Source organism: Saccharomyces paradoxus, chromosome II (assembly GCF_002079055.1).
Source record: "Saccharomyces paradoxus chromosome II, complete sequence".
Classification (NCBI taxonomy): Eukaryota; Fungi; Ascomycota; class Saccharomycetes; order Saccharomycetales; family Saccharomycetaceae; genus Saccharomyces; species Saccharomyces paradoxus.
This window is the reverse complement of record NC_047488.1, coordinates 812,535-827,710: the sequence shown is the minus strand read 5'-3', so window position 1 is coordinate 827,710 and position 15,176 is coordinate 812,535. Positions and strand designations below refer to the sequence as shown.

The following is a 15,176-nucleotide window of genomic DNA, read 5'->3' as shown; positions in this document are numbered from 1 at the left end:
AACGCTGTTTGCCACTTGAGTTCATTAGACTTTCAAAAATGCAATAAAAAGATTACGCCCCTTCTTACTGAACTTCAATACTGTGCGGAGTTTTTGAATGATGCGGGATGGCTTGAACAAACCCATTTTTTCATCCTAACCATCACTAAGATCAATCAGTTGTCCTTCAAAAAAAATTGTCAATTTTATCTGTTTTTAGGGTGAACTTGCATTAATATAGAGTTATAAGTGGCATCATTCATTGGTGCGCAAGTAATTCTTTGGTGAGTTAACAGTTAATTTCTATTGTTCCATATATAATATGGTTTGAGGATCCTCGCGACTATTGCCAAAATTAATAAAATTGGAACTTCTAGCAACGGCCCAAATGTTGCAGCTATTGCTTGCTTGCTATTGTTACCATATAAGGAAATAGCAATTGCCAGGGATAGTTCAAAATTATTTGAAGCCATAGTGAAGCATTGCGTCATCGTAATAGAAAAGCTAGCTTCACAAGACTTTCTTCCCCAGACCCTCTTTAAAAGTAGTTCTTGGTCACAACTACATTCTCTTTGTGTATCACTCCTAGATATTGATAAGTACCTCATTAATGCGAAGGTCGAAAACCATGCAATAAAGAAGTAAAGCACCAATGGGACAAAACACAATATTGCAGAACCAATTTCGTGGATAAATTGATAACCTCTACTAATAAAAATAACAAATAAAGTGTAATGAAATCCGATCGTTGCCCATGGAGAAATAAATCTCAAAATGTACTTTTCATAATTACTTTTACCAACTATGGTAAGACTTGCCAAGCGTATGGTAATGCCAATTCCCAGTGGTATGCCGAGAAAAACTCCGACGGACTTTGCAACCTCTTCGAATAATACCCTATTTGAAGTATTCAGGTGGTCATGAGAAATAACATAACAGTAAAATATCTGCAATGGTGCATATAATACCATCTGTAAAAGCGAGTTCGTAATAACAAGCACGACGCAGAGATCATTGTCTCCTCCAGCAATCTGATTCCAAATCAGCACCATGGCAATGCATCTAGCTACTCCGATCATAATAATGCCTTGACGGTATTCCTTATAATCGAATAGCGCCATCCACGCCAATGCTGTCATCAACAAAGGACCGACGACCCAATTCAAAAATAACGAGAGGGCTAGTTGCTTCCTTACATAGCTCTTGTAGAAGTACTTGTGAATAGACTCCCAGGAAACTTTACAGATTGGGGGAATCATCATTACAATCATACCAACAGTCAAAGGAATGGACACTCCCATCAGATTGGGATGACCTTCAGCGTCAAAAGTGTGACGGGAAGAAGGCACATAGACGGAAATTATTACTGCAATGATTATGGAGAGAATTATAGTAAATGGCAACATCAAGTCAAGCCATGACAATGACTTGATGGTAATCAGTATATCGGTGCGATTCACCATATTAACCTTAGAAGGTACCGAATTTTCACTTTTTTGATCTTCTGACATTACTCTACTTACGCTGATGATTTGTTGATTGGGTTCTCTTGAATTACAACGAGAGCATTCATTTATGTTCTTTTCCGTTTACATTATAATTACGTAAGGATCGTTGCCGCTAAAGTTGATTATTAATCAAACAAAAAGATAATTAGGAGCTTTCAAAATTTGATTTTAAATCAACACTTTTGAAAAGTTGGTATAAAAACTAATGTATAACAAACTAATATTGAGGAAAATTTGATAACCCAGTAAGCGTAATGGTAAGTTTCATAACCTCTAGGCAACTCGAGGGTCTAATTGAAAATCAGAGGAAGGATTTCCAAGTTGTTGATCTTCGGAGAGAAGATTTTGCACGTGATCATATTACAAACGCTTGGCATGTTCCAGTAACAGCACAGATTACAGAGAAGCAACTGAATCAATTAATTACAGGTCTATCGGATACTTTCTCAAATTCTCAATTCGTCAAAGTGATATTTCATTGTACTGGGTCCAGGAATAGGGGACCAAAAGTTGCTGCTAAATTCGAAACCTACTTACAAGAACAAGATATTACAAGTAAGTTTGAGAGTTGCATCCTCGTTGGAGGTTTCTACGCTTGGGAGACCCATTGTAGAAGGAGTAACCTTAAATTGATTGCTAGTGGTTGAGCTGCTCAACTTTTATTGTTCCAGCATTAAAGTAAAAGTCTTTTCAATATTTTATGTACTGCAAAACTTTTTAATTCCATTTTTTTTTTTTCGTTTCTTTTCTTGTTATCTTTGCAAAATCATATTAGTATATAATTCTAGAATGCGGATGGTCTTTAAGGAGCGGCCGTTGAAAAAACATGTCAAAACGGAAGATAAGTGACCTAAGATAATGGCAAAACCGCGTGGAAGAAAAGGCGGTAGGAAGCCTTCACTTACTCCACCTAAAAATAAGAGAGCTGCGCAACTTAGAGCATCCCAAAACGCATTTAGAAAACGAAAGTTGGAAAGATTAGAAGAACTAGAGAAGAAAGAAGCTCAGCTAACGGTAACAAATGATCAAATTCACATATTAAAGAAGGAAAATGAACTTCTCCATTTTATGCTGAGGAGTCTTTTGACTGAGAGGAACACGCCTTCTGATGAACGGAACATTAGTAAGGCCTGTTGTGAAGAAAAACCGCCCACATGTAACACTCTCGATGGTAGTGTGGTTCTTTCCTCCACATATAATTCCCTTGAAATACAGCAATGCTACGTATTTTTCAAGCAACTGCTCTCAGTGTGTGTTGGAAAGAATTGTACAGTGCCGTCACCGTTGAATTCCTTTGATCGGTCCTTCTATCCCATAGGCTGTAGAAATCTCTCAAATGACATACCAGGCTATTCTTTTCTAAATGATGCAATGAGTGAGATTCATACATTTGGTGACTTCAATGGGGAACTTGATAGTTCCTTTTTGAAGTTTAGTGGGACTGAAATAAAGGAGCCAAATAATTTCATTACTGAAAACACTAATGCAATAGAAACAGCGGCAGCAAGCATGGTGATTAGGCAGGGTTTCCATTCAAGACAGTATTATACAGCGGATGGTTTTGGAGGGGACGTTCTATTAAGTGCGATGGATATTTGGAGTTTTATGAAAGTACATCCAAAGGTTAACACATTTGACCTTGAAATTTTGGGAACAGAACTTAAGAAAAGTGCTACCTGTTCTAATTTTGATATTTTAATTAGCCTCAAGCATTTCATTAAGGTCTTTTCGTCAAGATTATAATATTGTTCCTGTAAGCACAGCACAACGTTGTCTTTTTTATAGTTAATATATAAGTTAAAAGCCGAATTTTTCATTTATTTATATACATGGTGTGAATATTATTACGGTCAGATATTTTCGCTTATTTATGTACTTGCATGCATTTAGATTTTATTGGAAAAAGTATTTATTTATCGTCTATCGACTAGTATTCACGTTACTAGTATATTCTGTATAGTTAATGATAGAGCCTTTATTTAAAATGGAAATCCAATAACTATTTCAAAATCAAATTATATGTCAAAGATGTTCAACAAATTGGGAAGGCAAGACGCGAGCACTAGGTCTGATACCCTTTTAACGCCTTGACATACACGCGTCTATTTCCTTTTTCTTGTCGAGGTATTGAGGTATTGACCAATGCTGAATGCTTGATAATGTAATTAGGGATCGTGTACGACAAGTTTCAGCAATTGTTAGGGTGTTATTTTCATTGTTCCCGATTATGAGCACAATATGGCGGTCTTCTACTAGGATAACTTGGGCGTATGTTCCACTATACTAAAACCATGATTTTATCAATGTAGAACAAATGTTGAAAATTTGGTTCAAATACAAACATTTATTAAAACACTATAATACGATCGATGTGGAGTGTTTAATGAATATTTTTCATGTTCACGTTTATATAATTCCTGTCCAAACGCTTTTCGTCGATTAACTTGGAATTCTTCATAACATTGATTCGAACCCTTAATTATCCATTCACCATGGAAAAGGTTTGAGAAAACTCTTTATAACTTTGTTGTAAACATATTATAGTAAAGTAGAAGAGCCTCTGCTGTGCATGGTTAAGTAAAATTGCAATGTACGCGCAAGTATACATATATTGTAATTGATCGAAAAGAAGTTAAGAAATGTTTAATTACTAATGATTAATGGAAAGGAAAGGTCGTTTCTCATTTCGTTTTGTCATGATGTTCACGAAAAGGGATATCAAGTAATCGAGCAACGCAAGTTAAACAGTTGCCAATTTGGAGCTGATTTTTGATGGAATTTTTTGGAGTATTACAAATTGAGTTATCGTCCTTGGTATGGACGTATCCACCATCTTCCATGGCAGTTTGTTGGTCAGTTTTAGGTTTTTTTACGTAAGGAAGAATGCAATTAGTAGGTCACAGAACATAAGCGATAATGATTTCCAATTTCTGTATGTACTTATAAGCGTTCGTCAAAGCAGCTCTTTTAAGATTGCCCGAGTATAAGTTTAATAAAATATAAAGAATCATACCATTGGATGGATACAAAACAAAAAACAGGGGGACCTACCAATTTTGAATCATTTCAGATTGTTCTGACACTACCAGTCAAAGTCAATGGGTCCAGGGTACAACTCAGGGGGGCAATCCATTAAGAGAACATCAATGAGATTTTTTTGAGAAATTGGTGAACAATCGGATAATTTTGGGATTCCATAGTTGTTGCAGATTATAATATTAAGTATACAGAATATACTAGAAATTCTCCTCGAGGATATATAAATCCACAAAAGGGCGTTGATAATTCTACATAATAGTATCATTATTTCTTCTTCCATTTTATATGTTGTCATTCATTTTTTCCTATTACATTATCAATCCTCGCGTCTCAGCTTCCACTAAATTTGATGGCTGTTTCTCAATCCTTATGTCATCTTCTTACACCGCATGTGATAATATACTACTAACATGAATACTAGTAAATAGGTGATATTGGAAATTCATTCCAACAACATGGATGTTTTATGAGTCCTTCAAATCCTTGGTGTTTCGTACCTGAATATTATTATGGTTACCATTCATGGTTTGGTGGAAAATATCCACCAATTTGATTTACCTATTTATAGTTTCATTTCTTCTTTTTTTTCTAGGGTCAATATTTGTACCCGTTACTGCGGTACTTTCTTATAGACGTTCTTTATCTAAACAACTCACTCAGTTTTCCAAAGAAATTGCTAAAACTACACCAGGCAGGCACATCCATGATTGGGAAGTTATTGCTATAAATCTAAATTCGTACTTTTATGAAATCAAAGCTTGGAATACTAAGTACTTTTTTTTCAATGCTGCGGACTGCCAAGAAGCGTTCAGAAGAGCTCTTCTCGAACCGTTCTTTCTGAAGAAGGACGAAGCTGCCAAGGTTAAGTCATTTAAAGGTTCCGTTCCTTACACCGAAGAGGCCTTGCAAGTTTATTTTACGGAAATAGAGAAACTGTGGAAGATGTTTAATACAGAGAAAGCATGGAGCCCCGTTGACCTCGAAGACGTTCAGTCTCCCAAGTAAGCTCACCGGTTTAAGCTTACCTGGGGTTCCCAAGGGGATATTCAGTCTCGATTGTTTGCCTCTCTTCCTTTCTGTACCGTTCACTATCTACGTGACAAGAAATTGTGGCCTTCTACATCGTATTTTGTTTCCTGGGGGAATATCATTCACCAAGGTAAGTTGTTTCAAAAATCAGAGGGTTTCGACTATGAAAACGGAACACAAGATGCAGTTCTTGTCAACTATTATAAATGAACAAGATAGTAGTGTTAATGGTTGGGATGAGATTGCAAAGAAAATGAATGGGTACTTGTTTGAAATGAAAGTTTGGAGGAACGAAAGGTTCTTTTTCGACGGGGTTGATTGCAGACGGTTTTTTGACCACCACTTTTACAGTCTTTTATCTCCGAAGAGATCTCTCTTTGATAAATTGTTGGACGTGGAACTTTGGCCATATATTAAAGAAGCACACGTATCCCGCAGCGACGAGTCTTTAGTGAAGAAATGAGCATGCCCTTTTCAAACCAAAAATTTGTAGATTCGTACTTCATAAGATCTAACTACCATATTTTATACCCTAAAATCCAGGTTAACGCTTATGTACACAGCGTGGCGCGGTCCAGAATATCATCAATAAACCGGCAAAAATTACGACAGCTCAATCCTCAAATGATAAATAGTTTTACTGTGTATTAGTTACAATCGGACTCTTTCACACAACGCTTTTTTTTTCTACATTTTTGTTAATCAAGAAATGTATTGAAAGCTCTAAGATCAAGTATTGTACCGAATACTAAATTAAAACCCTCCTGCCCCGAAAAGAATCCATGATCTACAACTTTAATCTTAAAAGTGACACATGTGCAACGAACAACTCCGAGGCGACGCCCTAAAAAAAGACGCGATCTATTTTTAGGGGAAAGATGAAAGAAATTAAAGCCATATAATTGTGATTTGAATATAAACTCTTGTATTAATGATGGCATCGACTGGTTTTCTAGAAGGATAACCCAAAATACCAGCATTTTTCTACACATTAATACCCACGCCGCTGAAGCGTACCCACGTCGAAAAGTGCCACAAAAGGAAGAGAGAATTTACGTCTCTAATCTCATCCTGCCCCACCAAATTGTTCATAAATACAGCAATTGATCAGTAGTAATACTATTAATATACGCTTACATATAATCAACTATTTATACTATCAAAAAAAAAAAAAAACTTTTTTTTTAGTTTTTTCGTTACTTTTCAGTCTATAAAGTTTCATTCGTAAAGGCGCTTATCTCTAGTTAGCGATGGTGTAGATGCCGTCCTTGGATAGAGCGCTAGAGATAGCTGGCTTTAATCTGCTGGAGTACCATGGGACACCAGTGATCATTCTGGTGACTTGGTCAGGGGCAATACCAGTCAACATGGTGGTAAAGTCACCGTAGTTGAAAACGGCTTCAGCAATTTCAACTGGGTAGGTTTCAGTTGGGTGAGCGGCTTGGAAGGAGTAGTATTGGGCCAAGTGGGCTCTGATATCAGAGACGTAGACACCCAATTCAACCAAGTTGACTTTTTCGTCAGATTGAGCTAAAGTGGTGGTTGCAGAAGCACCGGCAGCGATGGCGGCGACACCAGCAGCGATTGAAGTTAATTTGACCATTGTATTTGTTTGTTTTTTTAGTACTTATGTAAGCTTTAACTAGAAATAAAGAAATGAAGGCGTATACCTCAGAGATAGATTACTAAAGCAGGCCTATTTATATGAATTTCTTGCCAACTTTCCATGCACAAACGAGTTATCTCCTGGCAGTCATCTTTCATCTGAAATGCCTCAATTCGCTACTGTTATCCCACACTTATTGTTATTATTACTATGGAGAAGCTTCTGTACTTGAACGATGCTTTTTTCATAGGTTCCGTATACGAGCCACGCGCTTCAATTGCCTATACTCTATATTGCATTTCCAAGGCACAAGAATGTTCCCTCACAGCGGAGCCACCTCCAAAGAGGCCCTCTAGGGTGCCTTCAGAAGTGCAGCTGCAGCTTTTGGCCAAGAGTAATAAAAAGCCAATTCCGAACTTGCTTTGAATCCTCGTTCAGAGGTCAGCTAATCTTGACGCTAAACGGTTGCTACGGGGAAACCGTAGATTTCCTTTTTTTCTTAAAATAGTAAAAATGAAAGATTTATCAAGTATCGGAGTCGTATACTGTAGGGGTTTGTAGTCTTATACACTGCCAGCAAAGTTGTTGACGAGACAAATGTACATTCAGGGTGCTACGAAGCGCTAGTCCTGAAACGGCGGCAATTCTACTAGACTAAGCCTATTATGTCGCTAAATTAATTCGAGAACGGCACCAGAGCTTCACATCTTAGGGGACCTTTGCCGCCGTCGGTGCTATGTTTCCTCCTTTTCTTATGAGATAAAGAGAAACAAAAAATGGCCGCAGGCATACAGAAATTCTGTCTTATGGTGGCATGCTGAATATTTTCCGTTGGCATGAAATTGATAGGTAGTTTAATGTTAATAATATAGAAAAGCTTCTTGCTTTCTTATTCACCGATTCAATATGTCTCTCTTTCTAATGACCTAGTTTGCTTCAAAGAACTTGCAGTCACTATGGAGATAAGCAAATATCCATATTTAGATTATAGGCTCATTGGCAAAGAATAACCGCGCTCCTCCGATTCGTGGTTACAGCCGAAGATCCAGTCGCATAGGCGACATAGATTTGTTCGAAGATAAGAACGAAAAGGAAGGATATGGCTAAAGAAACATCTGCAATGCTTTTATTAAAAAAAACCTTCGTTTCTTCAGACTCCTTGCTCAAACAGATACCTATTTTATGTTCTCTGTATCATGAACGCACCCACTGACACCGATTTCCTCCTCGTTGATAACGTAAATCAAGTTATACGTTTTACGTTTCCCTCTATAGGTGCAATTGTGTATGTTCAAGGATCTGCAGTACCGTTAGAAGACTGTAAAAATACAAATGGAAGATTCATATATTCAATGGAAACTAGAGTGACTGAGATAAGAAAGGCTTCGAAGTAAAGGGCTGTAACTGCAACTGCTCGTGAGGATGCACACGAGTTTACAATGATGATTTCTTTCAGAGGGGTGGGCAGCTACTAAACTAACAGGAGTGGACATATCTCTTTGAGGGATTTTCTCCACCAAGCAACAATTCGTATCCCATAATTATCGCCGAATACAAATGCGGATTTGTAAGTTCACCATCCGAACCATGCGTCGCAATTTCTGAAGTCGAACTTGGGGAAGACGGTATTCTAGTAGTCGAACAACTCAGAGGATACTGTAGCCATACTACTCTATTCTTCAGTTTTACTGTCTTTTATGTATTGATCGAGAGACGCCAATACAGTGGAATATGGAATATCGACGCTAACATCTGCACCAGGTCCTTGTCTCTTAGCTTTTTCATTTGGGGAGCTGGAGTTATTTTTGTTTCAATAATAACTTGAAATTCACATTATACACATTAAAATATCATAGATGGCCTTTCTGTAATCTTCATTTTCCCAATTCAAGTCAACTTGGCGACTTGCAAACAAACGCAGGTATAATCATTGCGTCTTTTTGTCAAATGTCCAAGCGAGACCACCAAAGAAGGATTTCTAGTTGTTTGGAGGAATTGGCTTCCCTTCGTCGTCATAGCCCTTGGGAGGTCTCCAGAAGAACCAAATATGCTTTAAATCGGTAGGAAATACTTTACACGTCATCCCACCCATATTTGTTAGAGATTCTGAAAAAATTTGTATGTCTTCTCCTTAGTAAGTCTATCAAGTAACGTTTCTACACGTTATGTGGTCTATCTCTTACCGAAAAGCAACTCAAGTAGCTAGTTCTTCTTCTCAATCTCATAATTTTGCAACAACTGTAAATGTTAGTTTGTAGAATTTTCTTCATCAAAAGATGAACCATTTTAAGAAACTGTATCAGAATTATCTCTCATACTGTCATTTGATCCCAAAAATTTAAACAGCGGAAGGGTGATAAAAGCACTTTGACATTTACTCACAAAACTCTCAATCAAATTACCATCGTAGTGTTTTAGAGAGAAAACAAACTTCGATATTTCACATAAAGCGTCCAAAGCTTCTGATTCCGTATTTTTGTCATGCTGGTTTACAACATCCACTAATGCGTTGGCTATTTCTAGTGCCTTCATTGGTATCACAGGACCATGGACTACATACAAGTTGTTTGGAGTTAAGAATATGTCGTCCAGCATATCCTTTGCAATTTCGACTAATATGTGAGCATTATTAGCATTTGAGAAAAACTTGGTACCATTCATCTGAAACACTAGCTTCCAAGCCAGCGCCCTAATCCAATGTCGAGAAAATGAAATGTCCACGTAGCCATAAGACCATGGTTCTATTTCAAGGGATGCTGTGTGAAGCTCTTTCCATATTTTTTTCAGTGAGTCTTCAGTGCAAGAACTGCTAGTAGATTCCGTAGCCAAAGCATCAAAAAAGCATTTTCCTGGCACAGTAAATACTCTAATCATCTCAAAAAAGCTATCCAAAGAAAGTCGGGGGTCCGTTACGAACTCTGGCTGAGGTGGAGCTATTGTGGTATCCAAACTTGTAACACAATGAACATATACGGAATAGTATCTCTCCGTCAAGAGAAGCAAATAATACACCTTGCGTAGAAGCTGTTGTTCCCGAAATGATAGTAATTCGTAGGCTTTTTCACGATGTAACCCTGCTACTATAACAAGGCCAATAGCTTCACGACAAAGTCTATATGAATTTCTTACATCAGAAGACTGTGAAAAACAACGTAGCAAGCAATAATATGTCATAATTCGAAATATGTCTCTGCCACTAAGGTCATCAAATTGTTGGCGAGATGACATACAGAGAACCGCTAATTGCTTTCCAGTAAACGAATATCCTCCCTCAGATTCTAATTCGCTTTGTAGATCGCTAAGAGTGGCTGCTGAAAGAGCTACGAGGAACCAATAAACGTAATGGTCATTGTATTTTTCGTCCAAAAGCTTGTGAAGGTCATCATAAGGGAGTAAAGGCCAGATAACGTATAGATTGTCGTGATAAAGCCTCAAACACTGATCAATCACCTTTTTCGGAACCTTCATTGATATTTCTGCCGCTGTCGTACAGCTTTTATTATTTATAAATTTTTGGGCCTCTGGTATATAGTTTAAGCTTCTAGTTCCAATAGGCTTCGGGCCTCTTTTTTTTAATGGTTGCTGATATGTGCATTTGAAATTGTGCTCAATACAGCGACTACACGGTTTTTTACCATCACACTTTACTCGACGGACACGACAATAGTCGCATGCATACTTGACTAAAGTCATATTTAGAACATAAATATCTTCAAGATGTTCTCGCTCAATGTTTGATATTCATATTTACACTCCAGTATTTTCCCGAGAAAAGAAATCTTTTGAAATGATTTTTTGTTCTTATTTAATCTACTGAAAAATGGCGGTACGGACAATAAAATCCGGGGGCGGGGTAAATTGCGCATGGCCGTGGAATGGCAACGCAAAGTGAACGAGAAAATTCGAGTACGAAATAAAAGCAGGTCACAGGTTTTCCTTAGTGGTTTTAGATGAATCATCGAAAAAGTGAACTTTTTTTAAGATCTTCTTTAAAAACCATTCAGGGATACAGTCCCGGCTTCATCATCTTGCCGGCCCGATTTGGTTACCTAGTATTAACCTTCATAAAGTAGTCTCGTAGTATCGTATTATTATTATTTGAATTTTGCAAGTATTATTCGTCATAAAATATCTTGAACAAACAAAATAGAAGATATATTATTCAACCAAGTTGTCGTGTCTCTTGTTATTAACTTACTGTTTTATAACCTCACCGTTTGGCACCAGTATATAATCCAATGGAAACAGCAGAATACATATTATTTGCAGCTTAATATGGGAGAACCGTGAACCTGAATAGATATTAGCCTTTTTTTCCAAATTATCTTAAAAACATTATTTTGTCAAGAGGTATATTTAATCTTCACATCTACTTGCCTAACTTCTTCAACATGTCTTTCCCATATACATTTTTTTCCACATATATAGTCAACGTTGCTATGCGAATCTATGTCACTGAGAAGGGATAGGATTATATTAAGCATGACTATTGCGCTAGACTGCGACCTGAAGATCTTCATAAGTCTCTTGCATTTTCGTATCCCCTCTTCCCACCACAGTAACTCCAGTAATGTCGGAACGTCCAATTTCTATGATAGATAATCACGACCCAACATCAGAAGTAACGTGACAGTTTCTCATCCAGGTATTAATATGGTCCTTTACCTTCAACATTTCTCAGCTCGGCCGCTGAAATAATATTCTATGGGGCGCCATAGACCGATGCATGCGGCGCTTGAACTCTCTCTTGGAATAATAGTTCCACTATTGAAGGAGAAAATCATCTGTTGAATAGATTCTGTTAAACCGCGTAGCCCTGCTATCAGCTTTCTGACATGATGGGCTCTTACCTCTTTGAAATTTAACTGTACGTTGACTTCACATTTGTACAATAAGGAAGAAATTTCTGTACAAATGACATGCTAACGTATCGATTGTATCACAAGATCTACGAACATTTCCAGTGCCCGGTATATGCTATATATCTATTTCTATAAGACGGGCCTTATAATTTCTTCTGACAGAGATGCATGGTTTAACAACACCAAACTAACTGCTATAGGTTAAGTTTTGACTATAAATATTTATGCTGCTATACGAGCACTGTGTGCTCATCACCCGAACATTTGGCGAAATATTTACTATCTTATCCCTTACATCAGTTTAATTTTACAATTCCATGCATCTTTCTTTGGCGAAACCGGAAAATCTAGTTTCAGAAATCTCAGTTTCACCCGCAAAAAGTTTAAATTTCACAGATCGCGGCACACCGAGAACAGAACGGCTTCGACCATAAGGGTGTGTGGCTGTGCTATAGACAATTTTTTTCTTTTTTCTGTATTTCGTCATCCCCACGTTGTGCCATTAATTTGTCAGTGGGCCCTTAAATGTTGGAAAATTGCTAAAAATTGACCCGAGTCGTCGAAAGGCTCTAAAAATGTGCCGTACAAATGAGTTTATGTAATCTAAATAAATTGCATATGACAATGCAGCACGTGGGAGACATAGCGTAATAAGTATAATTTATCAATAGTAGATGTCACAGCCACTTCGAACCCTTCCATTATGTAAATCATTAGATTAACTCAATCCGTTGTAAATTTCTTTTACGACGTTTAATAGTTTGATATCTCCAAACAATTCTTGTAACTAAGCCCGGTTTTCAATATGAATAAAATTCTATATAAATCAATTAAAAACGATCTTTGACATTAGGATTCCTTTACATAATATTATCATAAAAATGAGTGACATAGATCAAAGGTAAGAAAACTGGAACATATCTAATCAAAGCAATATAAACAAGGATCAGCAAAAATGGCTTTACATCAGTTTGATTATATTTTTGCCATAGCGATGTTATTTGCATTTTTGGACGCCTTTAACATCGGGGCGAACGACGTTGCGAACTCTTTCGCGTCGTCTATTTCTTCTAGATCTCTAAAATACTGGCAAGCCATGGTTTTAGCGGGCCTCTGTGAGTTCTTGGGTGCTGTTCTGGCAGGTGCTAGAGTTTCTGGTACCATTAAGAATAATATCATAGACTCCTCTATTTTTACCAATGATCCTGCTGTTTTAATGCTTACTATGACTAGTGCTTTGATTGGCTCATCATGTTGGTTAACATTTGCTACTGCAATCGGAATGCCAGTCTCTACCACACATTCTATTGTTGGTGGTACAATTGGTGCTGGTATCGCGGCCGGTGGAGCTAACGGTGTTGTTTGGGGTTGGAGTGGTGTTTCTCAGATTATTGCGTCGTGGTTCATTGCTCCAATCTTAGCGGGCGTGATTGCTGCTATAGTTTTCTCAATTTCTAGATTTTCTGTCCTTGAGGTTAAGTCCTTGGAGAGGTCGATTAAGAATGCTTTACTGCTGGTTGGTGTTTTAGTATTCGCCACTTTCTCTATCTTAACAATGTTAATTGTCTGGAAGGGTTCTCCAAATCTACATTTAGACGATTTATCTGAAACTGAAACTGCAGTGTCTATCGTTCTCACAGGCGCAATCGCTTCGATCGTTTACTTCATTTTTTTCTACCCATTTTACAGAAGAAAGGTTTTAGACCAAGATTGGACTCTAAAGTTGATTGATATTTTCAGAGGTCCATCTTTTTACTTCAAGTCCACTGACGATATTCCTCCAATGCCAGAAGGCCATCAACTAACAATTGATTATTACGAGGGTAGAAGAGATCTTGGAACAACTGTTTCCGTTGAAGACGAAGAAAATAAGGCAGCCAGTAACTCTAATGATTCCGTTAAAAACAAAGAAGATATTCAGGAAGTGGATTTGGTTAGAACAGAAACTGAACCAGAAACAAAGCTGTCAACTAAACAGTACTGGTGGTCATTATTAAAGCAAGGACCTAAGAAGTGGCCTTTGCTATCTTGGTTAGTCATTTCTCATGGTTGGACTCAAGACGTTATTCATGCTCAAGTTAATGATAGGGATATGTTATCCGGTGACCTGAAAGACATGTACAAGAGATCAAAATTCTACGATAATAGGGTAGAATATATCTATTCAGTTCTCCAAGCTATTACAGCAGCTACTATGTCCTTCGCTCATGGAGCTAATGACGTTGCCAATGCTACCGGTCCCTTGTCTGCTGTTTATGTGATTTGGAAAACTAATACTATCGGGGCTAAGTCAGAAGTTCCCGTATGGGTATTAGCTTATGGTGGTATTGCCTTAGTTATTGGTTGCTGGACTTATGGTTACAATATTATCAAAAACTTGGGTAATAAGATGATTTTACAGTCTCCATCAAGAGGTTTCTCAATTGAATTAGCTGCTGCTATTACTACTGTTATGGCTACCCAACTAGGTATCCCTACATCAACTACTCAAATCGCTGTTGGTGGTATCGTCGCCGTTGGTTTGTGTAACAAGGACCTCAAATCAGTTAATTGGAGAATGGTGGCCTGGTGTTATTCTGGTTGGTTTTTAACTTTGCCAATTGCCGGTTTGATTGCCGGTATCATAAATGGTATCATTTTGAATGCTCCTCGCTTTGGCGGAGAATACCAAATGACATAAACATAGCATGTTTTGGTTATGAATTCAGTTTTACAATACTGGAACAATTTTGTTGCTTAATGACTTTAGTGTTATAACATTCTCTACTTAAACCTTAAAGGCGCATTATTTTTTTAATTTATCAGTTGATCTGCTATTACTTGACACGCCTATGTGTATTTTGTTTTTATATAAGTTCCACAATTAAATAAATAATAAAATACCAAAGTGTCAAAAAGGAAGAAAGAAGAAAAGAACACTAATTCCTACATGTATATACCGATTACAAAGCATATTTAGAATTTTTTTTTTTTAGAAATTATTCGAAGGACTTATTATCTGACGTGAAGACGTTGTCAATAAGGAGGCTTCTGGTCTTCTTGTTTCCCTCCTGTTTATCGTCTACTCTACGTGTATTCATTACATCGATACAAAAGAGACAACAAAGCATTTCTTGTCACCCATAAGTATCCGGCTTACTCTAGCAAAATGTG

General features: G+C 37.4%; 6 protein-coding genes across 6 annotated transcripts; 3 read left to right on the top strand and 3 right to left on the bottom strand.

Annotated features, from left to right (window-relative positions):
- Positions 1 to 275: 275 nt before the first annotated feature.
- Positions 276 to 1,490, bottom strand: SPAR_B03950 (arsenic resistance protein; the record flags this gene model as incomplete). The annotated part of the gene is made up of 1 exon (XM_033908997.1): positions 276 to 1,490. The coding sequence occupies one exon, from the start codon at positions 1,488 to 1,490 to the stop codon at positions 276 to 278; it is 1,215 nt and encodes a 404-aa protein (XP_033764888.1).
- Positions 1,491 to 1,741: 251 nt separating this feature from the next.
- Positions 1,742 to 2,134, top strand: SPAR_B03940 (Arr2; the record flags this gene model as incomplete). Its single annotated transcript, XM_033908996.1, has 1 exon — positions 1,742 to 2,134. The coding sequence occupies one exon, from the start codon at positions 1,742 to 1,744 to the stop codon at positions 2,132 to 2,134; it is 393 nt and encodes a 130-aa protein (XP_033764887.1).
- Positions 2,135 to 2,345: 211 nt separating this feature from the next.
- SPAR_B03930 (Arr1) lies at positions 2,346 to 3,230 on the top strand (the record flags this gene model as incomplete). The annotated part of the gene is made up of 1 exon (XM_033908995.1): positions 2,346 to 3,230. One exon carries the CDS (start codon positions 2,346 to 2,348, stop codon positions 3,228 to 3,230), a length of 885 nt encoding a protein of 294 aa, XP_033764886.1.
- A 3,565-nt stretch (positions 3,231 to 6,795) lies between these two features.
- On the bottom strand, positions 6,796 to 7,158 carry SPAR_B03920 (SRP1/TIP1 family protein; the record flags this gene model as incomplete). The annotated part of the gene is made up of 1 exon (XM_033908994.1): positions 6,796 to 7,158. The coding sequence occupies one exon, from the start codon at positions 7,156 to 7,158 to the stop codon at positions 6,796 to 6,798; it is 363 nt and encodes a 120-aa protein (XP_033764885.1).
- A 2,289-nt stretch (positions 7,159 to 9,447) lies between these two features.
- MAL33 (transcription factor MAL33) lies at positions 9,448 to 10,854 on the bottom strand (the record flags this gene model as incomplete). The annotated part of the gene is made up of 1 exon (XM_033908993.1): positions 9,448 to 10,854. One exon carries the CDS (start codon positions 10,852 to 10,854, stop codon positions 9,448 to 9,450), a length of 1,407 nt encoding a protein of 468 aa, XP_033764884.1.
- A 2,124-nt stretch (positions 10,855 to 12,978) lies between these two features.
- PHO89 (Pho89p) lies at positions 12,979 to 14,703 on the top strand (the record flags this gene model as incomplete). The annotated part of the gene is made up of 1 exon (XM_033908992.1): positions 12,979 to 14,703. The coding sequence occupies one exon, from the start codon at positions 12,979 to 12,981 to the stop codon at positions 14,701 to 14,703; it is 1,725 nt and encodes a 574-aa protein (XP_033764883.1).
- Between the last annotated feature and the right edge of the window lie 473 nt (positions 14,704 to 15,176).